General features: G+C 43.0%; 1 protein-coding gene and 1 pseudogene across 3 annotated transcripts; one reads left to right on the forward strand and one right to left on the reverse strand.

The window, feature by feature from the left end:
- The window catches only part of LOC115127299 (ribosome-recycling factor, mitochondrial-like), a 33608-nt pseudogene extending 29727 nt beyond the window's left edge, over window positions 1-3881 (reverse strand).
- On the forward strand, window positions 3845-24397 carry rbm18 (RNA binding motif protein 18). 3 transcript variants are annotated; one of them, XM_029656939.2, is made up of 6 exons: window positions 3845-4033; window positions 5023-5448; window positions 12865-12991; window positions 13723-13809; window positions 17934-18022; window positions 22977-24397. In XM_029656939.2, exons 2-6 carry the CDS (start codon window positions 5030-5032, stop codon window positions 23134-23136), a joined length of 882 nt encoding a protein of 293 aa, XP_029512799.2. In that variant the 5' UTR covers window positions 3845-4033; window positions 5023-5029; the 3' UTR covers window positions 23137-24397. The 3 variants fall into 3 exon arrangements, with proteins under 3 accessions (XP_029512799.2, XP_029512792.2, XP_029512804.2); XM_029656932.2 differs by having other exon boundaries at window positions 3847-4133; XM_029656944.2 differs by having other exon boundaries at window positions 3851-4133; window positions 13723-13803.
- The last annotated feature ends 790 nt before the right edge of the window (window positions 24398-25187 follow it).

Below are 25187 nucleotides of genomic sequence, written 5' to 3' on the forward strand. Positions count from 1 at the left end.
ACCACCACTTCAGTACACAAGCAGAATAGAGACGGATGGATGGAGTTTTGATTCCTACCCCTATATTTCCTGAGCCTTTGAGGGTTTTTTGAGGGCAACATAGACCAAATCAAATAGGTACAAAGCAGTTGAGAGGCAATCGGCTCTCCGCTCACCTTTACTCATCTTGGTGGCATACAGGAGAACGCAGGTGGCGGCAGTGGGGGCGATGTCTCGATGACATGTATTTGGGAACAGCAGTGGGACTCTGGAGCTGACCGCCAGCTGACAGGAAGACCTCAACAAAGGGACCAGGCATCGGCACAAAGCCAGCCACAGTAGGCCCAGCTGACTCAATGCCATCGCTGTCACACACAGACACACAAATGACAGAGATACAGAGAAGCGTAACAAAAACATTCCTTGAGACTTATGCAGATATTATTACAGTCTGATCTTATGATAACACACAAACATAGTCACGCAAAATAACAAATACTAAAGTACTGAAATAAAATACCAACATCTATCTATGTATCTAATTTTCCTTTCATATTAGTGTAGTGATATTTCAGTGCCATGGATGGCAAGCTCTAATAATAGCCAGCAGGGGGCGATACTTATGTCTACCTACATACTGTATGTTGCTGCCTCAAGTGTTCAGCACCCCACTGCTGCTAAATCATGGACGCCACTGAAAAAATGGAATACACCATTTTTTTTATGTGGGTGATAAAAGTTTGCAGTGTAAACTTAAATGACTAAGTCCAGATGTAAAGTATGTAGAAAAGATAATGGAGCAATATAGTTTCAAATAAGATCATCTTTGACAACTAACAATCATCAACCGGTGAACAACCAGCCATGTATCATACCCTGGATGACATCCTCTATTGTGTGTGATGAATTCACACACCTTTACACACCATCAAGAGAAATGGGGCACCACGATATACTATCACACCAGGCGGATAGACAATGTTAACGTCATCCTCGTAAATCACCTCAACAGTATGTTTGCGCGCCAATTAAATGGCACCCTATTCCCCACAAAGTGCACTACTTTTGACCAAAGCTCAGCCCTGGTCAAAGGTAGTACACTATATAGGGAATAAAGTGCCATTTTGGGATGCAACCTACATCTAAGTGTGAAGCTTCAGGCTTGGCTCCTAGTCATAATACCACCTTGCTTTGTGTGTATAGAGAGATGGGATACTGATATACACTCAGTGGACAGTTTATTAGTACACGAAAATGGTTCGCTCGTGGCTTGCTATATAAAGCAGGCAGACAGGCATCAAGGCATTCAATTGCTGTTCAATTGAACGTTAGAATGGGCAAAACCAGTGACCTAAGCGGCTTTGAGCATAGTATGATCGTTGGTGCCAGGCGTGGTATAATCGTTGGTGCCAGGTTCCAGTATCTCAGAAATGGTTGGACTCCTTGGCTTTTTACCCACACGTGTCTAGGTTTTACCGAGAATGGTGCGACAAACAAAAAACACCCAGTCAGCGGCAGTCCTGTGGACAAAAACAGCTAGCTAATGAGCGAGGTCGAAGAAGAATGGCAAGAATTGTGCCAGCTAACAGGTGGGCCACAAACAGGCAAATAACGGCACAGTACAACAGGAGTGTGCAGAACGGCATCTCGGAACGCACAACTCGTCGGTCCTTGTCATAGATGGGCTTTTGCAGCAGATGACCACACCGGGTTCACCTCCGATCAGCTACAAACAAGAAGAAGTGGCTCCAGGGGGCACGCGATTACCAACACTGAACATTTGAGGAGTGGAGAAACATTGCCTGGTCTGACAAATCCTGGTTCCTGTTGCGTCATGCTGATGGCAGAGTCAGGATTTGTCATAAGCAGCATGAGTCCATGGCCCCATCCTGCCCGGTGTTAACGGTACAGGCTGGTGGCTGTGGTGTAATGGTGTGGAGAATGTTTTCCTGGCACACGATAGGTCCCTTTATAGAATTGATCAACGTTTGAATGCCACAGCATATCAGAACATTGTTGCTGACCAGGTGCATCCCTTCATGGCTACAGGGGGCCTGACCCAGTACTAGATGGGTGTGCCTAATAGACTGGCCACTGAGTGTACATCACAAGAAGGCAGGGGGGATCTAGGCAGGCAGGGTGATACTTATGTCTATCTACAGCCTGTATATTGCTGCTGTATGTTAGGACTCCCGAGTGGCGCAGCAGTCTAAGGCACTGCATCTCCGTGCTAGAGGTATCACTACAGACGCCCTAATAAGAATCCAGGCTGTATTACAACTAGCCGTGATTGGAAGTCCCATAGGGCGGTGGACAATTGGCCCAGCATCATCCGGGATTGGCCGGTGTAGGCAGTCATTGTAAATACTTTGTTCTTAACTGACTTGCCTAGTTAAATAAAGGTGAAAAGAACTAACAACAAATCCAGAACAGCCCCTACAACCTCTGTGTTGTTACAGTCAGCAGCGCTTTACTGTATCAATAATATCTGGGACAGAAGGCAGAGACCTTACAAGTGCTTTATTCTCTAAATAAACCCAGGTTGGCTGATTGTATCACTCCCTTGTAAAGCCAGCAGCAGGCAGGCTCACTGAAAGACACGACTGGTGCCTGGTGGTAAAGGCTATAGGAAGATGAAAAGCATGACTCTTTTGTGTTACCTCTAGGGTATATTTAACAATTGGTAGTGTGTCTGAGTCCATTGGAAGCGATAGAGGGGGGATGATGGCTGTCTTTACACGTGAAGTGAAGCAGAAAAACTGTAGCACAGGTGATCAGTGGGATACTGTCTCTCGTTGATATTTCTTCATAAACTGCGAGAGTTCACGACATCACTGAATATTGCTGGCCTATGTTGTTAAAAAGCTACAATTCTTAATTGAAACAATTACAAAGCTATCCTCCGACCATGTTTCACTAAAAAGCTACATTCATTGACAGAGCTATGGATGCAAGGACTGATCACACATGATATTAAATATATCGTTTTAAGCATCTTCAGAGGCTATAGTGTTTGTTTATAGTTACCTTGTTAACAAACATTGGAGTAAAACTTAGGCCTATATTTTGGCTTCTGATGCGTTATGACAGTTGAACTAAGGTCATGAGTCATTTATAAATTGTATTCTTCGAGAATCAATGGGTATGTTACAGTATATCATTAATGTATTAGTCCAAAAGATGATGTAGCAAGGACTAAAGACCTAACTGTAGCATTTTACCAGCCTTTATAAGTCCAGGGGTATTAGATAGTTGACTGCATATCGATCATATCAATATCAATCATGCATGTGACACGCTGACACGAAAGCTAACTAGCGTAGCATGATGGCTACTACTAGCTAACGTTAAAACGTTTGTGGAATGTATCTGTCATTTATGGAAGGAAGGTCGTTGGACATGCATTCGAGTAAGCTTAAAGACATATTGGATCGATACAAGAGTATATTTGATCTTTACACTGTAACTACTGTATTCATGCACTACTTCATTGCATTTTAATGTTACTACTTAGCTATATCTTGTAAAAATGTTTTTTTTTTTTGCGCAAGGCAGTGAAAAGCGTTGGGGAAAATTACCGCATTCAAAATAACTGGGAACAGAAATCCCTGAGTTCCGACTTTAGTGGGTGACAGCTGGGACCTCGGGAAAAAAACAAACTCCGGCTGGGGAAAATCGTTTTGAACGGCCATCCGATGCTAGTCGGACATAGGAAACTCGGAAATATCCGACTTATTGATTCGTTGAACGCGGCACGTGTATAAATAAAACCAGTTAGCAAGTCGGACATTTCAGAGTTTCTTAGTTCCGACTAAAAGATCACTGACGTCATGATTTGACCTCATTCTTTCACGAATACTCAGTTGTCTTGAAAGCAGCAATAGCTGGAGCCGACGCTTGCGTTATTCCTCATATTCATTCAAATAATATGTTTTGGGTGTCATCAATGTGTGTGCTCTTTTTGGGCGAGACTGTGTAAGACGTCATTCACAGGCGCCTTTGTTTTTGCTATCTTGCGGCTAGCAGCTAGCTCACCGGAGCTTTGTGTACTAAGGTATTTTATCTAAATTATAGCATTCTATTGACGTTTTGTTGATATAGTAATCTCTAAACGTTGAGCCGTTCACCGTCAGACAAAGTTTCTACCGAACAAGGTAAATTAAACGTTTGATACATACACTTAGTTCTAGCATAATAACTAGCTTACTTCGTTAGCAAAGCTTGACACCCGTCCGTGTCGAGGGCTCTTGGCATTGACAAATCCATGTTGCAAAGTGAACAGAAACATAAAACAAACAATTGATATATATATATATATATATATATATATATGTGTGTATTTCATCATGGTTTATCTTTAGTCATCTAACTAGATCCATTGCCGATGATAGTTAACTGGATTGCTGTTAACGTAAACTAGCTAGCTAAACCATATTTTGCAGATGTTGTCGCGGGTGTAGCGAAATGCTTATGTTCCTAGCTCCAACAGTGCAGTAATACCTACAATAAAATACACGCAAATCCCCAAAAGGAAGGAGTTCAGAAATATTAGAACGAGCAATGCATGTCATAGTCTGGAATATAAATATAGATGCATATCATGGTGTGTATAGACATTATGGACAGTAACGTATATGAATTGAAAAGGTGTACAACAGCAGTTATTTAACATGAGCTGTTACTAGCATTCAGTATGTAAACATTATTAAAGTGACCAGTGTTCAGTGACTATGTACATAGGGCAGCAGGGTTGAGTACCAGGTGGTAGCAGGCTAGTAACAGTGACTAAAGTTCAGGGCAGGGTACTGGGCTGAGGCTGGCTAGTGGTGACTATTTAACAGTCTGATGGCTAGTTAATGTTTCTGTCTGAACAGTGAACGCAGTGAAACGTATGATCACAAAAAATAGGACCTGTGATTAGCTAGCTAGGCTACTTGATGTTTTCATTTTCATAGGGGTTTAACAGTATTTAATGAAGTTGTGGGCCACATTATTTTGACGAAGGGCACACTCCAAAAGCCTATCTCTCTCTTTCTCTCTCAGGAGACCCATGGAGTCGGCAGTGGAGACGGCGGAGAGTTCCCCCATTGTTACAGAACGCGAGAAACCTATTCGGTCTGCAGTAGAGACAGTGGAGCGTCCTTCTTCTACCATTTCAGAAGGGAAGGAACCCACACCATCAGCCGTGGAGGACCAGGATGTCACCGTAGTTTCAGAAAGGAAGAAAACTACACCTTCTGCAGTGGAGACGGCAGACAATGATGTCACTATCATTTCCGAAAGCAAGAAGCTTACACCTTCTACAGTGGAGACGGCAGACGATGATGTCACTATCATTTCAGAAAGCAAGAAACCCACGACAGCACAGCTGGCAGTGGAGACCGTGGAGAATGCCTCTATAATTTCAGAAAGCTCGTCACACGAAGGCCATCGCCTGTGGATCGGGAACATCGATCCTAAAATCACAGAGTGAGTGAATCCTCTTGGTCCATGAACCTCGAGGTAGAATTTGTCCCTAACCACAGCTCTAGGATCAGATCACCCTACTCTCAAATCCTTGCCTTAACCATCAGGTAGATTAAACATGTATTTAACCCTGAACCAGTGGTACGGTAGCCTCGTACAACCAGCCTAATCTCACCAGCTTGCTACACAGATACGAATCATTTATGTGAGCTTGCGAGATCAGGCTGGTTTTACGAGGCTAGTTGTTAAGGGCAACTTTTACTCTCTCCGCCCCTGACTGGGAGGTGGGGCGCTCGCTCCTCCCTGCCAGGGAGGCAATGCAGCAGCAGCCCAGCGGAGCAACCGCCGTGACTGGCCTGTATGATTGATTAGCCGTGTGTCTGTGAGGGCTGGAGAATGAGCAGACAACGTTGGGCGTGTGAAAGAGAGGCACTCGGGCATGGCGACCTGTTCTGCTGAAGGGCTGCCATCATTTCTCACTTACCTGGCGTGTTTACTCTGTCAACCTGTAGCTTGCTGGCTGCTCTTTTTGCTTCAGAAGAAGGAGTGGGGTGGAGGGCAGCACAGGTTGGGATTGGCTGGTGGGCCCCTGGAAAATGTACAGCTTGCTGGGGCTGGTGTCTAGACAGGCATTTCCTTCCCCTCTACCCTCTGTTTTCCTTTAAATAACCTGGTGTGCATCCCAAATGGCACCCTATTCCCATAGGACTCTGGTCAAAAGTAGTGCACTACATAGGATATAAGGAAAACAACAAAATATGCCCACAGGCTGGTGATTGGTAAGATGAATTAGTTCACATGCTCCAAGTGTTTGTTGTAGCAAGACCTACTTCAGGGCCCTCCTCTCTGTAAAGTGACATGCAGGCAGGTAGCACTGTAGAGAGGTCTGTTCTTGTTTTCTGAGTGAGGGTCTGCATTCAGCTACAGGCACTTTGTTCTTTTTCTTTTTACAGCGAGCCAGGAGATCAAATAAAGTGGGTAATGGAGATGTGAGGTACAAATCTCTGCTGTAATTTCTTAGTTTTTACCGCTAATGTGTAGTCTCTGTCAGAGAGATTGATTGTGGTGTTGAAGAGGAGATGGTAAAAAAAAGTATTGCAATATATAGGGACTAGGGGGCCATTTGGGACAAAGTCTTAGACTCACTGCTTGCTGCAGCATCAGGAGCCATTGATCACTCATTTCTCTAAGGATAAGTCCAAACTGGAAGATTCCCCCAGGGCATCTGGCACTACGGTTGCACTCTGAAATTTGGCGGGAAACGTTGTACACTCTTTTAACACGACCACAAGGTTTCCACAACTGCTACTAGGCTACTTTCTCTCTTTCTCTCGTCCCTCTAACGTTCTCTCTGTGTTTTCTCTCTGTCTCTCTCAGCCAATAATCCTTTATTTTCTCGCTATTTTCCATGCTAATTAATCCACAGGTCTTAATGATGTCAGATCCTCAGCACCATCATCAGTCATGATCTCGAGCCCTCCAGATCTCTGGAAGAATCCAGTCTCGGGACAATGCTGAGCGATTGCTCAATTCCCTGTTTTTTTTCCCCCTTCTCTTGGAGAAACTAAAAGAGTGGTAGAAAAGCTGAACTGAAGTTGGGAGATCATCGGCGTTTAGCTGGTTGAAAAATGCATAATTCCGGGGTCACAGTCTGGATTCTGTGAATGATTCTGTGAATGATATAGGCTGCATTTCATCTGGGAATGCTTTTGTTACCTTCCCCATATCTCAGGGAGCAGAGTCAACACTTTGGCACATTTTGTTTTTGAAGAGGCAGCTGAGCTCTTATAGCAGCAGATGTGATGTCTTACGTAACATGTTGTGCGCCAGTCTCCGTCTCAGGCTGTCGCTAGACAAACACCAGCCTGACTGTGTTTCAGGAGTGTGTCTTTAGCTAAGGAGACAGTCATCAGTTGAGAGGGACAACACCCCAACCCACCTGCTCGACCCGCCTGCCCAGGCACATCTCCCACACACACACACACCACACACATGGCTAGAGTTGGCACAATTACGGTATAACTGTGTAACTGACAATTATGGATGAAGACCGTCATGAAAACAAGATAACCGTTAAAATAACAAATGTGGACAAAACAGCTGACCGAAGAAGGAATTGGCTGGGCATTTGTGCGGTTGAGTCCGTTTCTGCTGTAACGGACTCTACAGTAACATGGACTTAACAACGTGAGGAAATTTTGTTGCTCCTTGCTGAGACGAGCAAGGTGTTGTAACATACACATTTTCTGTTTCAGTGGTTCCCAAACTTTTTATTGTCCCATACCCCTTCGAACATTCAACCTCCAGCTGCGTACCCCCTCTAGCACCAGGGTCAGCGTACTCTCAAATGTTGTTTTTTTGCCATCATTGTAAGCCTGCCGCACACACACATTACAACATATTTATTAAACATAATGAGTGTGAGTTTTTGTCACTACCCGGCTCGTGGGAAGTGACAAAGAGCTCTCGTAGGACCAGGGCACAAATAATAATAATCAATCATTTTGCTTTTTATTTAACCATCTTACATATAAAACCTTATTTGTTCATCAAATTGTGAGTAACTCACCACAGGTTATTGAGAAGGGTGTGCTTGAAAGGACACATAACTCTGCAATGTTGGGTTGTATTGGAGAGAGTCTCAGTCTTAAATCATTTCCCACACACAGTCTGTGCCTGTATTTAGTTTCTTGCTCGTGAGGGCTAAAAAATCCACTCTTACATAGGTATGTGGTTGCAAAGGGCATCAGTGTCTTAACAGCGCCATTTGCCAAGGCAGGATACTCTGAGCGTAGCCCATTCCAGAAATCTGGCAGTGGCTTCTGATTAAATTCAACTCTCACAGAACCGCTTGTTGCAATTTCGATGAGGCTCTCTTGTTCAGATATCGATAAGTGGACTGGAGGTTAGGGCAAGAAAGGGATAACCAATCTGTTGTTTGTGTCATCTGTTTCGGGGGAAGTACCTGCGTAATTGCTCACCCAACTCTCTCAGGTGCTTCGCTATATCACATTTGACATTGTCCGTAGCTTGAGTTCATTTGCATACAAACAAATCATACAATGATGGAAAGACCTGTGTGTTGTCCTTGTTAATGCAGACAGAGAAGAGCTCCAACTTCTTAATCATAGCCTCAATTTTATCCCGCACATTAAATAGAGTTGCAGAGAGTCCCTGTAATCCTAGATTCAGATCATTCAAGCGAGAAAAAACATCACCCAGATCGGCCAGTTGGGAGAAACCCGTCATCATGTAAGCGGTCAGACAAGTGAAAATTATAGTCAGTAAGCTTGTCTCTCAATTTAAAAAAACACGTCAATGCTTTGCCCCTTGATAACTAGCGCACTTCTGTATGTTGTAAAAGCATTACATGGTCGCTGCCCATATCATTGCATAGTGCAGAAAATACAAGGGAGTTCAGGGGCCTTGCTTTAACAAAGTTAACCATTTTCACTGTGGTGTCCAAAAGATCTTTCAAGCTGTCAGGCATTCCCTTGGTAGCAAGAGCCTCTCTGTGGATGCTGCAGTGTACCCAAGTGGCGTCGGGAGCAACTGCTTGCATAGATGGAGGAACTGTAGGCGCTGGGCCACTTCACCGCATGGTTATTTAACAGATGTCCAGCTTGGCTCGGGTTAATGCTTTCACAGAAGAACCCCCTCGAGCAAGGAGATCACTCCTCCCCTCACCAACCCTTAGCTGCCCTCCTCCACCTCCTGCCGGCCAGCACGTTTTCCAACCCCCAGGAGAAGTGCATTGTGGTCTGTTAAAGGCCAGACGTGGTCCCGTCCCCTCCTGTGGTCCTTCCCGGTGTATCAGCCCACTATCAATTCCTCAATCTGTACCAGAAGCATGTCGCAGGAAGACTCTCCATTCTAGCCTGCAGAGGGTGGAGTCTGGGAAAGTGAGAAATTCTGCTTGTCGAAGAAAGCTCCTGGGAGGCCAAGGAAAGACATTAATACATCCAGTCCATGGCTGTATCCACAATAAGATCCTATACCCTATGTAGTCCACTAATTTTGACCAGGCCCCATAGGGCTTTGGCCAAAAGTGGTGCACTATATAGGGAATAGGGTGCCATTTGGGACGTAACCCGGGGTCCCTAGTACTCCCCCAAATCCTGCTCCTAGGCTACATACCTTTCCACGATTTAAAAATAACTGCTGGAGAAATGTATGAAAGCAACAAGCATCTCTGTTAGGCTACTTGTACACAACACAATTCCCAGGCAGTCACTCCGGAAGAAAAAAATAAAGGCTCACCCATGTTTTTGTTTATTTATTTATGTAACATAGGCTATCAAAGGACATTCACATTGTAATTATTTTACATTGTGAAATAACGTAGATATGTCTTTAAACTTAGTGATTAGACTTTCATAGGAAACATTTTGTGTTGTATCTGACCTAAGCTTGAGATCAATAAATACCGGTTAGACCTAGGCTATTGCCTGACCTGAGACACTATTACATTATGTGGAATTCAACGTCAGCCAATGTAGCTGAATGTCATGCTTTCAACATACCTGTGATGACTATGACACAACCACTACCTGTTTTATAAATCAATAAGAGATCATGAATATAGCCAAAAGTTTGGACAAACCCACTCATTCAAGGGTTTTTCTTTATTTTTTACTGTTTTCTACATTGTAGAATAATAGCGAAGACATCAAAACACATATGGAATCATGTAGTAACCAAAAAAGTGTTAAACAAATTAAAATACATTTGAGATTCTTCAAAGTAGCCACCCTTTGCCCTGATAACCGCTATGCACACTCTTGGCATTCTCTCAATCAGGCTTCACCTGGAATGCTTTTCCAGCAGTCTTGAAGGAGTTCCCACATGCTGGGCACTTGTTGGCTGCTTTTCCTTCACTTTGCGATCCAACTCATCCCAAACTATCTCAATTGGGTTGAGGTCAGGTGATTGTGGAGGCCAGGTCATCTGATGCAGCACTCCACCACTCTCCTTCTTGGTCAAATAGCCCTTCTACAGCCTGGAGGTGTGTTGGTCATTGTTCTGTTGAAAAACAAATTATAGTCCCACTAAGCGCAAACCAGATGGGATGGTGTATCGCTGTGGTAGCCATGCTGGTTAAGTGTGCCTTGAATTCTAAATAAATCAGACTGTCACCAGCAAAGCACCATCACACCTCCTCCTCCATGCTTCACGGTGGGAGGGAACCACACATGCGGAGATCATCTGTTCACCTTCTTTGGATCTCACGAAGACGCAGCGGTTGGACTCATCAAAACAAAGGACAGATCTCCATCGATCTAATGTCCATTGCTCATGTTTCTTGGCCCAAGCAAGTCTCTTCTTCTTATTGGTGTCCTTTAGTAGTGGTTTCTTTGCAGCAATTCGACCATGAAGGCCTAATTCTCCTCTGAACAGTTGTTGAGATTTGTCTGTTACTTGAACTCTGTGAAGCATTTATTTGGGATGCAATTTCTGAGGCTGGTAACTCCAATGAACTTATCCTCTGCAGCAGAGGTAACTCTGGGTCTTCCTTTCCTATGGTGGTCCTCATGAGAGCCAGTTTCATCATAGCGCTTGATGGTTTCTGCGACTGCACGTGAAGAAACTTTCAAAGTTCTTGAAATGTTCTGCATTGTCTGACCTTCATGTCTTAATGATGGACAGTCATTTCTCTTCGCTTATTTGTGCTGTTCTTGCCATAATATGGACTTGGTATTTTTCCAAATAGTGCTATCTTCTGTATACCTCCCCTACGTTGTCACAACACAACTGATTGGCTCAAGCGCATTAAGAAGGAAAGAAATTCCTCAAATGAACTTTGAACAAGGCACACCTTTCAATTGAAATGCATTCCAGGTGACTACCTCATGAAACTGGTTGAGAAAATGCCAAGAGGGTGCAAAGCTGTCATAAAGGCCAAGGGTGGCTACCTTGAAGAATCTCAAATATATTTTGATTCAACACTTTTTTTTTTTGTTACTACATGATTACATATGTGTTATTTCATAGTTTTGATGTCTTCCCTATTAAAAAAGAAGAACCCTTAAATGAGTAGGTGTGTCCTACCTTTTGACTGGTACTGTATATTGTGACTCTATGACTAGGTAGCCTTTCTATTCATATGTTCATGCCCAGTCTACACTGTTGATGTTCTTCTGATAACGCCCTGAAGTTTTAGCATGCAGCATAGGCTTTTGGCGTGCACGGACAGTGATATTTGGCTCGGACAATAGAGAGAATGCACTCTCCTACGCACAGACTGCATGCTAGGCTGCCCACCAATACAGACCGTCGACATGGACATATGAAATTGTCTGCTTCTTGTTCAGACTGCTTCCCATTACAGCTTGGACTAAATATATCTCCTTTACTGTTGTCCCAACTTCTCACTCTGATATACAGTAGATGACGTGTGCGAGAACTCTCGTGATCCCTTCTACTTGAACTTCACAGTGTGTAGAATGAGTGTAGGCTTGAAACTTATCCCAAAATGTTGAGTCTTGTGTCAGGGGTTATAACCTCAAGTTCCCTCTGAATCACTGGTACAGCTGTTGGCCACGGTCATGACAAATGAATCTATTGATTGGTACAAGGCCAGGCCAGTACAGTATGTACTGCTGTAAGGGACTCTTCATAGTTTAGCACTTGATAACAGGGCAATGAGGCTACAGTCGAGACCACCTCAAGGGTCAGACGGTCAAGCAATTATTATATATTTTTTTTAATGGATCCTGGATGTTAGTGACAATGAATCCCACTGCTAATAACCTTCTGAATGGAAGGTGGACGCGTTCAATTTCCCACGACTATTGTAGGCTAACAGGCCGAGGCAGTTATGGCAGTTAGCCGCACGCAGCCGTGCACTGTACAGTAGTGAATGTTTTTCTTGAAATCAGGCTTCCTCTTTTCTTTTTTTTTCTCTCTTTCATTGTCCTGCCGCTGTATCCTCTGTATTGTGTGGATGAAAGATTTACTGCGGCTCAAAAGGTGTAAGAGACCGGTCATTCTAATCAGGGGCAGGTGACAGGGAAGGCAAATATAGTCATGATGTTTTATGAATAGGTTGGACTGTCTGTGACCAAAGGAATGTCAGCTCATTTCTGTTATGAGTCATCTTAGTTGATGGTGGAAGTCTGGCGTTGAATGACCTGCCTGTATTGAAAGAGACATTTTTAGTCATTTATTTCGTTTCAACCTATTCTACAGTAATTCAATTTAGTATTTTATATTAATCATAATGTGATTTGGAGATTACGCATGACCACTAAATGTTATTTCAAAGTAATACATGACCGGATTTATCCAAGCAAATCAAATGCATAAACGACAAATACATTTGATTTTTACAGTAGATGAAAAGCACTAGAGTCTCAGTATAAATGTGTGTGTGTGTGTGTGTGTGTGTGTGTGTGTGTGTGTGTGTGTTTTCCTCTGCAGGTATCACCTGGTGAAGCTTCTGGAGAAGTTTGGGAAGGTGAAACAGTTTGACTTCCTGTTCCACAAGTCTGGACCGTTGGAGGGCCAGCCCCGAGGATACTGTTTCGTTAACTTCCACACCAAAGAGGTACGACACCACACCAGCCATTTCACATCTTTCAATTCCAAGAAAAGATAAGTCTCTACCTCCATATGAATTTACATTGGAGTCATTTAGCAGACGCTCTTATCCAGAGCGACATAATAGTGCATTCATCTGAAGACCGCTAGTCGAGACAACCACATTTCACACTCGTTGTGAAGTGAATGTTTCCTAAATGAAGTCGTTATCAAGCTTATTGGGAGAGATAAGTGCGTCGTATAAATATTAACTCACAAAAGTGAAAAGTTGGGGCAAGTCAAAAGCTATACACAGCATAGACAAAAGATACAGTATAGCCAACCGTTTCCCCATCTCTCCCCGTGAAGATATTGCTTCACACATCATAGGGCTCTTCAGGGCTCCACCAAAGCTAAGATAAAGATCTCTTATTCACTGTGAGTGTCTCGAGTGTGATGGGAGGCTGTCCCTGGGGTGTTATTCAGAGGAAGTGTGTATTTATTAGCCTCATGCACACAAACACACACACACACACACACACACACACACACTAGAGCCCCACGGACTGGGTGATCCATCAGTCATTACTGTCTCTGTTATCACTTTATGATAGAGAATAATGACATATTGATTTGTGTAAGAGCTCTTGGATAAGTGTCTGCTAAATGACTACAATGTAATGATACTGGCCTGGTTTTTCATGGTGAAATGTATTTATATTTTTATGAGGATCAAACTCCTTTTTTCCCCATCTCCAGGAGGCTGAGAGGGCGATCCATTGCCTGAATGGGAAGCTGGCCCTGTCCAAGAAGCTGGTGGTGCGCTGGGCACACGCACAGGTAAAGGTAAATGTCACCTGGTTAAACCTCTCGCCTTTACTACACACACACACACACACACACACACACACACACACACACACACACACACAGCATGGCCTGTGATTCATTGTGTGTCCCTCTCTTAGGGCAAAAAGGCTAGCCTAAATCAGGTTCTGAAGTTGTGCGGACTTAAGCCTAAGCGTCCTGCGTGCAGCAGTGTGTTTGCCTGTGGTCTGGTCAGTTTGTGTGTGTGTGTGTGTGTGTGTGTGTGTGTTGTTGGGTACAACAAAATGGCAGCATGGTGTACAGGCCACACATGGACTTGGTAGGAGTGTAGAACAGTAGCAGAAAGGCAGGCGTGTAGGACTGGAGAGGACAGTGCTCCAGACAGTCCCTCTAGGCAGGGGGGGATCTCTTGGACTCCAGCAACCCTGGTCTGTCCCTAACAATAGGCAGCTGCCTGTATGGACTAAGGAAATCCTGTATGGGGCCGAATCACGCCCCTCCTGTACATCCCCTGTCCCCCACTCTCCCCTGAGGGGAATGAGACACCAGTTTCAGGTCAAGGTTAACAGTGCAGCCCTCCTTTGACAATAACAAGCAGCAGACAACTGGTTCCAGACCCCCACCACCACCACCCCCCACTCCTCTCAAGATTCATGACATGCTCCCCACACACAAGACAGATCAAGAATAACAAATCGCATTTTATTTGGCACAGGCTTCGTAAACCCATAGGTGTAGACTAACCGTGAAATGCTTACTTCCCAACATGCAGAAAGGAAGAGATAGAAAAATACACGAGTAACGATAACTTGGCTATATACACTGGGTACCAGTACAGCGTTGATGTGCAGGGGTACGAGGTAATTGAGGTAGATATGTACATATAGGGATTTTAACCTTTATTTAACTAGGCAAGTCAGTTAAGAACAAATTCTTATTCACAATGACGGCCTACCAAAAGGCAAAAGACCTCCTGCGGGGACGGGGGCTGGGATTAAAAAATAAAATAAATAAATAACATAAATATAGGACAAAACACACATCACGGCGAGAGACAACACTACATAAAGAGAGACCTAAGACGACAACATAGCAAGTCAACAACACATGACAACACAGCATGGTAGCAACACAACATGGTAGCAGCACAAAACATGGTACAAACATTATTGGGCACAGACAACAGCACAAAGGGCAAGAAAGTAGAGAACAATACATCACGCAAAGCAGCCACAACTGTCAGTAAGTGTTTCCATGATTGAGTCTTTGAATGAAGAGATTGAGATAAAACTGTCCAGTTTGAGTGTTTGTTGCAGCTCGTTCCAGTCGCTAGCTGCAGCGAACTGAAAAGACGAGCGACCCAGGGATGTGTGTGCTTTGGGGACCTTTAACAGAATGTGACTGGCAGAATGGGTGTTGTATGTGGAGGATGAGGGCTGCAGTAGATATCTCAGATAGGGGGGAGTGAGGCCTAAGAGGGTTTTATAAATAAGCATCAACCAGTGGGTCTTGCGATTGATCAGTTTACAGAGGAGTATAGAGTGCAGTGATGTGTCCTATAAGGAGCATTGGTGGCAAATCTGATGGCCGAATGGTAAAGAACATCTAGCCAGTTACCTGATTTAAACAATGTGTCCGTAATCTAGCATGGGTAGAATGGTCATCTGAATCAGGATTAGTTTGGCAGCTGGGGTGACGATAGAGGAAACCAAGTCTAGATTTAACTTTAGCCTGCAGCTTTGATATGTGCTGAGAGAAGGACAGTGTACTGTCTAGCCATACTCCCAAGTACTTGTATAAAGGGACTACCTCAAGCTCTAAACCCTCAGAGGTAGTAATCACACCTGTGGGGAGAGGGGCATTCTTCTTACCAAACCACATGACCTTTGTTTAGGAGGTGTTCAGAACAAGGATAAGGGTAGAGACAGCTTGTTGGACACTAAGAAAGGGGATAAAATGACGAGGCAACAGGATAGACAAACGGTAACAGCTGCATACGTGATGAGTCAAACGAGGTAGTGCATAAAGGGTCAATACACAGATAGTCCGGGCTATCGGTTAACTATTTAACTAACTATTTAGCAGTCTCATGGCTTGGGGGGTAGAAGCTGTTTAGGGTCCTGTTGGTTCCAGTGCATCGGTATAGCTTGCCGTGCGGTAGCAGAGAGAACAGTTTATGTCTTGGGCGGCTGGAGTCTTTGATGATTTCAGAGGTCCTGGATGGCTGGGAGCTCGGCCCCAGTGGCGTACTGGGCCGTCCGCACGTGTGTGCGTCTGGTCTATTCCCATATCCCATGTCTGACTCACTGAGCCATTCTGTATCGAGTGACATCAATGCCAATAGAATTCAATCATTTTGATTACATTTTTTTTTTTTATGTATATGATTTTTAAGTAAACGGTCACGTCATTCAAGGATCCGTGCTGTTTCATTTGCATGGCGGTTTCATTTTCCTTGTAATTGTCATGTTCTGTATATTATAAAGTCACCATGGCTTAACCAAGGGGATGGACAGGCCGACTGTCTGGACAGGCCGACTGTCTGGAGATCTTCAGCTTTGTCATCAGACATGCGTCAACCACTGGATGGATGTACCCCCCCCCCAGAAACGTTGAGAGTTGGTCGCCTCTGAGCCTGTCCTTTTTGAACCTGTGAACTTAAAGATAATGGAGGGAAGAGGCACTGATCTAAGGAGAGAAATGTGATACGGGTCTCGCGTGCAGTAAATAGACCCGTGGTGCTGGCCTATCCGGAACGTATAGGATGCATTCTTATAGAACGACTTGTAAAAATGGAGGGAAGGGAGTATTTGAGGGTCATTGTTTGACGCCTAATCATGGTCCTAAATGAATGACCTCAGCATCTATTATGACTAGTGGGTTGTTAAGTACTCTGGCGTGAGAAAGCAAGGGCCCGTTTGTTTGCTTTCATTGTAATACTTATTTCCATGTTGCGTTGAGGAACAGTCATCTTCATGACTGATAAGTGGTTGTCTCACCTAGCTATCTTAAAGGGACGTCTTGGGATTCGCTTTGGGGATGAGGCCCTTTCTCCACTTACCCAGAGTCCGATGAACTCATGGATACCATTTTTATCTCTGCGCCCAGCCTAAAGGAAGTTGGAGGTAGTTCAGCGAGCCAATGCTAACTAGCATTTGCGCAATGCCTGGAAGTCTATGGTATCGACTAGCATCCTGGCAGTTGCCATGGACTTCCAGTCGTTGCTCCGACGCCAGTTAGAAATTGCGCTAAACGCTAGTTAGCAACTTCCTTCAGACTGCACACAGAGGCATAGAAATGCCACGAGTTACTCTGACTGCGGGGAGGTAGATAAAGGGCTCCATCGCCAACCTCCTGAAGGATCCCTTTGGGATGGATGCACCAACTGTAAGTCTCTCGGGATAAGAGCGTCTGCTAATTGACTAATGTAAAGAAAAAAAAGGTCATTCATCCATTCATATTGGTTCAGAAAGCGACACTATGCTTTTTGAAACCATGGTGATCATGGCACTTATTAAAAATGCATCCTATTGATCCTAACTGATTACTAGACCTGGTAAGTCTAATATGAGTCTTTTCTTGTATGTTGATGCGTTTTTTTTCCATTCTTCTCTCTACAGGTTCACATTGCATCACTCACGTTGGGGAAGTTGTGAGGGGCGGTTTTGAGAGGAATGAATGCACAGTTATATTGCTGTGCCGTTCACCTTCCCCCACAATGCCTCAGAAAAGGGCATCACAATGCCAGTGAGGGGATTTGACCAAAAGCAGCAGCAGCAGACCAACGGGGTGACCTGGTCCCTCCCTGGTCTATGGTGCAACCGTAATCTAAACGGGCTCCGCTCTGGTTACCTGGTCCAACCATGACCGTACCGTAAGCTAGCTGGGCCCCAAAGCTCTGCTCCATCTGTGGTTACCAGCTCATGTTCTGCTCAGCAGCCAGCCATGTGGGAGGAAGTTGCAGTTCATTCTCTAGAAACTCTCCTTATACCTCATCATGTCCTATGTTACTTTACTTGCATGTCTCACAGATGTTCTTCTCCTTGCTTTTGTTTTTGTATCTCTGTTTGTTTGTCTGCGTCTCTCTCTCTCTCTCTCTCTCTCTCTCACTCTCACTCTCACTCTCACTCTCACTCTCACAGAGATTTGAGGGTTTCAGAGGGGATAAGAATGGTCCTGCCAGCCTGGAGCCGTCCTGCAGCGCAGAACTAGACTTACCAACCAATCTCAGGTTGGTCCAATCTGTCTCTCTGCCCCTCCTCCCTCTCTGACTCTCCCTTCATACTTCACTCACTCACTCACCCTCCCTCCCTACACTATTTTAGATGCCTATGAATTACAGTATGATATACCAGATTAGGGTGTATGTTAGACTCATGATCAACACCTAAACGTCTTAACTTAAATGTATTTAAAAGCTGGAATCCTACATGGTGAAACTGCCACGTCCATTTGCCATATTATAACAACAAAGAAGTTACTGCCGACTACGGACAATGTTTTTTCCCCATCGGCCATAATTGCGCGTGCGATAGAACAGCAGAACATGTACTGCAATGTCTTTCGCAATGTTACGCGAGACGCTCCTCGCCTTCGCTCCGTCAACAAAAAACAAGATGGTGGTGATCACATTTGATTTGATCACATGCGCCGAATGCAACCCGGTGCAGACCTTTACCGTGAACTGCTTACTTACAAGCTGCTTGCTTGTTTCTGGAACGATGCAGTTCATGAAATAACGTTAAGAAGATATTTATAGAGAAAGTTTCAACGTTTAATCACCACGCGCACAAGGTGTTAAAAACAGTACAGTTAATTTCTTACCGAGAGCTCTTTCCCAACAATACGGTGATACTCCTTCATCAATCTACACACAATAACCGATATTGACAAAGCAAAAACAGGTTTTGACATTTTATTTATTTTCATTTGTAATACATTTGCGATCACATTTACATAAGTATTCTGACCCTTGACTCTTGTACTCTGTTGAAGCACCTTTTGGCAGTGATTACAGCATCGAGTCTTCTTGGGTATGACTCTACAAGCTTGGCACACCTGTATTTGGGGAGTTTCTCACATTCTCTCTGCAGATCCTCTCAAGCTCTGTCAGGTTGGATGGATAGCGTCGCTGCGAAGCTATTTTCAGGTCTCTCCAGAGATGTTCGATCGGGTTCAAGACTGGGTTCTGGCTGGGCCACTCAAGGACATTGAGACTTGTCCCGAAGCCACTCCTGTGTTGTCTTGGTCCTGAGCACTCTGGAGCAGGTTTTCATCAAGGATTTCTCTGCACTTTGTTCCGTTCATCTTTCCCTCAATCCTGACTAGTCTACCAGTCCCTGCTACTAAAAAACATTACCACAGCATGATGCTGCCACCACCATGCTTCATCGTAGCAATGGTGCCAGGTTTCTTCCAGACGTGACACTTGGCATTCAGGCCAAAGAGTTCAATCTTGGTTTCATCAGACCAAAGAATCTTGTTTCTCATGGTCTGAGAGTCCTTTAGCAAACACTGGGCTGTCAGAAACTGTCAGTGTGACCCTGACCAAGGCCACCCAATTGCTCACTTTGGCCAGGCGGCTAGGTGTCTGTGGTGTCTTGGTGGTTCCAAACTTCTTCCATTTAAGAATTATGGAGGCCACTTTAAAATCAAATGTTTTATACATTTGCAAAAATCAACTGTTTTCACTTTGTCATTATGGGGTATTGTGTGTAGAATGATGAGGGGCATTTTTTATTTAATCCATTTTAGAATAAGTAACAAAATGTGGAGAAAAAAATGTATTTCTCTGTCATAATGTTCAGGGCAAATATTAGCCCATGAGTAAGCTCTGGCCACCTGGTAAACATGTTATACTAAAAATGTTTAAAGTGCTATAATGGTGGATTACTCAGATTTTGTAATATATTATTTTATTCAGATACTTTGCTGAGGGAGCCTAATTACCCTATAACTCATCTGCCGGTCCTCTCAGCCAAGTTTGCCTCTCCACTGTTGTCATTTTAGTTTTGTTTTCAACTGGTGTAGCTGAAATACGGGGTGCAGCAGTCTACGGCACTGCATCTCAGTGCTAGAGGCGTCACTACAGACCCTGGTTTGATTCTAGGCTGGATCACAACCGGCCGTGATTGGGAGTCGCATAGGGCGACGCACAATAGGCCCAGCGCCATCCGGGTTAGGGTTTGGCCGGGGTGAGGCCGTCATTGTAAATAAGAATTTGTTCTTACCTGACTTGCCTAGTTAAATAAAGATTTTAAAATATATATATATATGAAAAAGCAGAATTCACTCATTTGGGGGGGTGTCTACATACTTTTGTGTGTGTATATATAGTGTAGATAATAATAGAAAATGGAATAAAACATTTAAGTACGAATAAAACCCCACAGGAACTACGATGTGAGTTAAAGAAACACGAGAATGCCAGTATATACAAGTCGGTGTCAGTACCGTATTCAGTGTGCAGGAGTGGTTGACGTGGGTTTATACATAAAAACGTGGAAAGTAGCATTTATAAAAACAAATGGCCTCTTGAGCTCAAATGCAACACTTTTTTATTTTATTGATGAAACAACCATGTCTAAGAAGGACTTTAAAAGAGAACTTGGCTATTTTACAACAAAATCTCAATTGTTGATGTAAATGCCATGTTATAGAAGGTTCCAGACATTTTCTTTTTGCGATTTCACTTATTTTTTTAGAAACTTACCCCAACCAGCGATTCACTTCGTCGTCCTTGTTGTGTAGTACGGGGGGTTTGGAAAAACATGAACAAATGCTCTAAAACACCAAAATGCATACTTTTAGAAATGCTGTCATTATAGTCATGCAGTTTTTTTTAGATGTTGTACACATGAAATTGTCATTCCAAACTTTATCCGCAACATTGAATTCCATTTTCTGCGACTCGGAGCTGTTACCCCTGTCCAGCTGTTCAATTGTCTGTGTAGCCTTCTGCTCCTTCTGCTAGAATGGACGGAAAGGTATCGCTTGAGTCACAAACTAAATGGAATATTACATTGCGGACAAAGTTCGGAATGACATTTCACGTGGTCTACATCTAAAGACCACCACTGTACTGAGACAGGGTTATTTTGGCACTCTGAAATTCAAGTACTAGAACATCTTGAAAATAAGAATTTTCTCAAGTTAGTACTTCAAAAATGATCAAATATGTTAATATAAAAAATGCATTGGTCTTACAAAATGAATTTCCAGGCGGACTACAGAGTTTTATTTCCTCATGTGTTTCGCGCTCTGGTTGCCAGGCAAACTCAGATATTCCACCCACGCTGTCACTCAGCCAGTCAGGTACAGAACTGACTGATCAGGCACCACCAAATGTCACATCGATAGCTAAAATTTTTATTTTATTTTTATTTCACCTTTATTTAACCAGGTAGGCTAGTTGAGAACAAGTTCTCATTTACAACTGCGACCTGGCCAAGATAAAGCATAGCAGTGTGAACAGACAACCAGACAGAGTTACACATGGAGTAAACAATAAACAAGTCAATAAAAATAAATAAACATTTAAGAGTCTATATACATTGTGTGCAAAAATCATGAGGAGGTAGGCGAATAATTACAATTTAGCAGATTAACACTGGAGTGATAAATGATCAGATGGTCATGTGCAGGTAGATTAAATCCTGCCTGGCAGGATATTGATGTTTATGAAGGGGTTTTGCGACCCAACCAGGGATGTAGTTGAGGGTAAACACCATTTACGCACCTTTTTATTTTGTTAATTATAGTTTACGCACTTATTATTGCATTCCCAGCGTTGATCAACGCTCAGAAGCCTTCTTGATCTGCGTTCTAATTGCAAATTATTAATGTATGCTCGTTATGTTCGCCTGCTCCCCCGGATTTGCCTTGTTAGCAGCATATTCATTCACCTCTCTGTCCTACGGGAAACTCGGCTGTGTCAACAGACATTCCCCAAACAAAAACCTCCCTGACTCGGAAGAACGAGTGGACATCTGGTAAATAGTCGCTGATATTTCAGTCAGATGTCTTGCTAGCTTATGTAGCTCAAGGGCTCTGGTTGATAATCTGGTAGCTAGCTATGGCTAGAAGGATGAAGTTAGAAACTAACGTTGAATGGAGGCTGCAAGGAAGGACGTAAAGGAGATACACAGAGAGAGGACGCATTGAAGCAAGTAAGGAGAGAGGTTAGTATTACAGTGGTTCCCAAACTTGGGGTCGGGGACCCATGTGGGGTTCTTTAAAATGTTGAGAGAATCTTATCAAACACATGACTTGTTTCTCTTCAAATGGGTATAGAATATAACATTTGAGAGTAAACTAGGGGCCTTTTACACTGTTAGAATTCACTTTTATGTCAATGTGTTGGGACACCATTTAAATATAAAGACAATGTAATATTATCAGGTACATTGAACTAAAATATTAACACAACATGCCACAATTTCAAAGATTGTACTGAGTTATAGTTCATATAAGAAAATCATTCGATGTCATCAGTACTGACTTACCACTCATGTATGTATGTAATAAATAAGTAGTGAAACGTAATATTGAGTAAAACTTGTAAGGAAGGTAGTGATGATTAGTAAATTCTATTTTTTTATCTGGTTGTGGCAGTATACTCCCATCTGGTGGTGACTAGAAACAATTGCATAATAGGAACTATTATCCTATGGTCCTTGAAAATAAATATTTGTGCATGAAAAAGTACTTCAAAGTCCTTGAATTTGACTTGTCACTGTCTGTACGAACCTTGCTGAGAGCATTTCCATTTCTAAAAGGACATATTTGGTGCAGGTAAGTTTCTCAAAAACAAGTGAAAGTGAACAAGTGAAAATTGCATAACCAAAGTGTCTGGGCCCTTCTATAACATGCCATTTACATCAGAAAATGAGATTTGTTTGTAAAAAAGTTTAATTCTACTTGAAGGGAGAGTCCTCAGGAAAGTGCATTTAATTTAATTTACCATACACTTCAATAACACAAACTCACCAACCATAGACCAGTCAGTGTGGAGGAAGAGAAGGAAGAGTTTCCTTTATTTTCCTTTATTCCTGCTGCCCCCCCTCGCTCTCCCTCGTTTACTTCCCCACTCAGTCACTCACTCTAGCTCTCTCGCAGTCACACTCTCTCCCTCTCTTGCTCTCTCCTACCCACTCACTCTCTCTTCTTCTCCCTCCCATACAAAGTACGAGTGCGAAGATTCGTGCGATCGAGGCCAAGCTTCAGATGATGGAGGAGAACCCAGACGAGGAGTACCAGGGCCCCTCAGCCTACATGTACAACAAGCCTCCGGAGAAGAAACGCCAACAGCCTTACAGCAGACCCTTCCGCAAGTTCAGGAGATGACACACAGGGGACCGAACATCCAACACCTAGGCTTGCAAAATTCCCCCGGTAACTTTCCCCAAACTCCCAGGTTTTCCATAATTCCTTGTTTGAAGATTCCCCGTTTTCGAAGATTCCCAATATCAGAAGGGAATAAGCAGGACATCTGGAATCCTCCAACTAGGATTTCTGGAAAACTTGGGAATTTTGACAAAGTTACTGGAATTTTGCAACCCTACCAATACCTGACTGGCTCAGTGACTTCCTCTACAGCGGTCTCCTGTAATACATTAACAGATTCCAAGACAATTGAAGTGCTAATTAACGTTACCATGATGCGAACGTATATATGGAATATGCTCAGATTGTTAAATTATTATTACACTGTAGTGTTGTGGGAGTTGCCTGATGCCAATCTGTTTGTGCTATTATCCCAACTCCTTGTCACTCATTGACAATGACTGCAATGAAGTTGGCAAGAGCACAAAAAGATCTGGGACCAGGCTATAGTGGGAGTCAGGCCACCAAACTGTATGACTTCAGGTTTGGACAGATGGCGCAACAAGCCATTACATTTTTTTCCTATTGTGTGTTTACTTGGAAGAGGAATTATAATGTTTTTTGTCAAGGAAGGTTTTGTTTTTTTGTAATCTACTTTTCTACAACTTCAGCCAAAACTATTTTCAATGGCTATATGTATTGTATGATGTGTAGAATATCACACCTTCCATTTATCTTACTATTGTTTTTTTGTTTTGATTTTTTCAAATACACTGTTATTGTAATGTTTCATTTCTGTTTTTGCCGTTCAGTGTTGGGAGTTTGACATTATTACCCTTCATAATTCCAATTTGACCTGATGTAGTGGACTAATACAGTATAATACGTTTCCCACATGCTCTGAGTTACTTGTTATCATTAGCTACAGACCGACATTATCATGTTGGTCTGTAACAAAAAAGAAGGCAAGGCATAAAATCATGTATTTTAAAACTGAGTGGTTATCACCATTCTGTGTTTCTTGTGATCAAAGAAGGTTACGCTAAATGTATTTTATTCATAACACATGTGGCTATGTTTGAGTGTGATTTGAGGGTCATCATAAGTGGAGAATGTTGAGCAACTTTGGGCAATATAACTATTTTTATTTATGCTATGCCACCCAGTAAACGACATTGCGACTCAACTCGTAGATTACATTGTTCAATCATAAAATTGTCTTTGAAAACAAATAATATTTGTATTTTTTTATTTCAATGTAAATATACCGCCCTATATCGTTGTCTACGTGTTGTTTTTACATGGCTATTTTATGTATCCCATCATTTGTAGATCTGCCAAATGTTTAGAAGAATCTGGTTCAACTAGAGCAGGAGATTCCCATATCTATTTACCACTCCTCATCGATGTTGTGCACGGTATATAATTTCTATCTTCAATGAGGTGTATATAAAACCAGTCCTCATAGTCTGACTAATAAAAAAACACTAATAGAATTTTCTTCAATCAAGAAATTGGCTTGATATCACATTGGGCTTCTTCACCCCGCTCCCATTAAGTGTGTTGCAAGCATCTGAAATGTGGGCGTCCGATTGATGCCCACATGAGTGGTGCATGGTTACTCTGCCTGCAATCTGAATGGTAAGAAAAAGAGTAGGCCTACCTCACAATATTTGACCTTTGGCAACATTTTTCAATATGATTTATTTAGCAATCTTCCTGTGAATTGAACATGTTTTTACAGTGACATAGCTAACGCCTGATGTGATTGAAACAGCTTCCGGGAAATCACAAACTCTTGGTAGCATTCAACATGGTTATCATTTTGAAGGGGAGATCCGCGCGTCTTCAGTTATGTCTGCAACCGTGACATATTTACTGCCAAAGTTCCAGTTACTCGGGCGGGTCTCAAGATAGTAGTCTGTATATTGGAAATCATGATTATCCATCGTTTCAATCATTAATAAATTAATTACTGCTAGTTGGTATTTTTGATGCTGTGATAGAAAGGCCTATGCGTTTTTAGGATGATCATCATGAGTCAATGAGACAAGCATATTGTCTTCAAGGTC

This window comes from Oncorhynchus nerka, linkage group LG4, assembly GCF_034236695.1.
Source record: "Oncorhynchus nerka isolate Pitt River linkage group LG4, Oner_Uvic_2.0, whole genome shotgun sequence".
Classification (NCBI taxonomy): domain Eukaryota; kingdom Metazoa; phylum Chordata; class Actinopteri; order Salmoniformes; family Salmonidae; genus Oncorhynchus; species Oncorhynchus nerka.

Coding starts and splice junctions, on each gene's coding strand:
- rbm18 (XM_029656939.2), top strand. CDS start 5,030: ATGGAGTCGGCAGTGGAGACGGCGGAGAGTTCCCCCATTGTTACAGAA. Junction 5,449..12,864: donor ATCGATCCTAAAATCACAGA/GTGAGTGAATCC, acceptor TTTCCTCTGCAG/GTATCACCTGGTGAAGCTTC. Junction 12,992..13,722: donor TTAACTTCCACACCAAAGAG/GTACGACACCAC, acceptor CCCCATCTCCAG/GAGGCTGAGAGGGCGATCCA.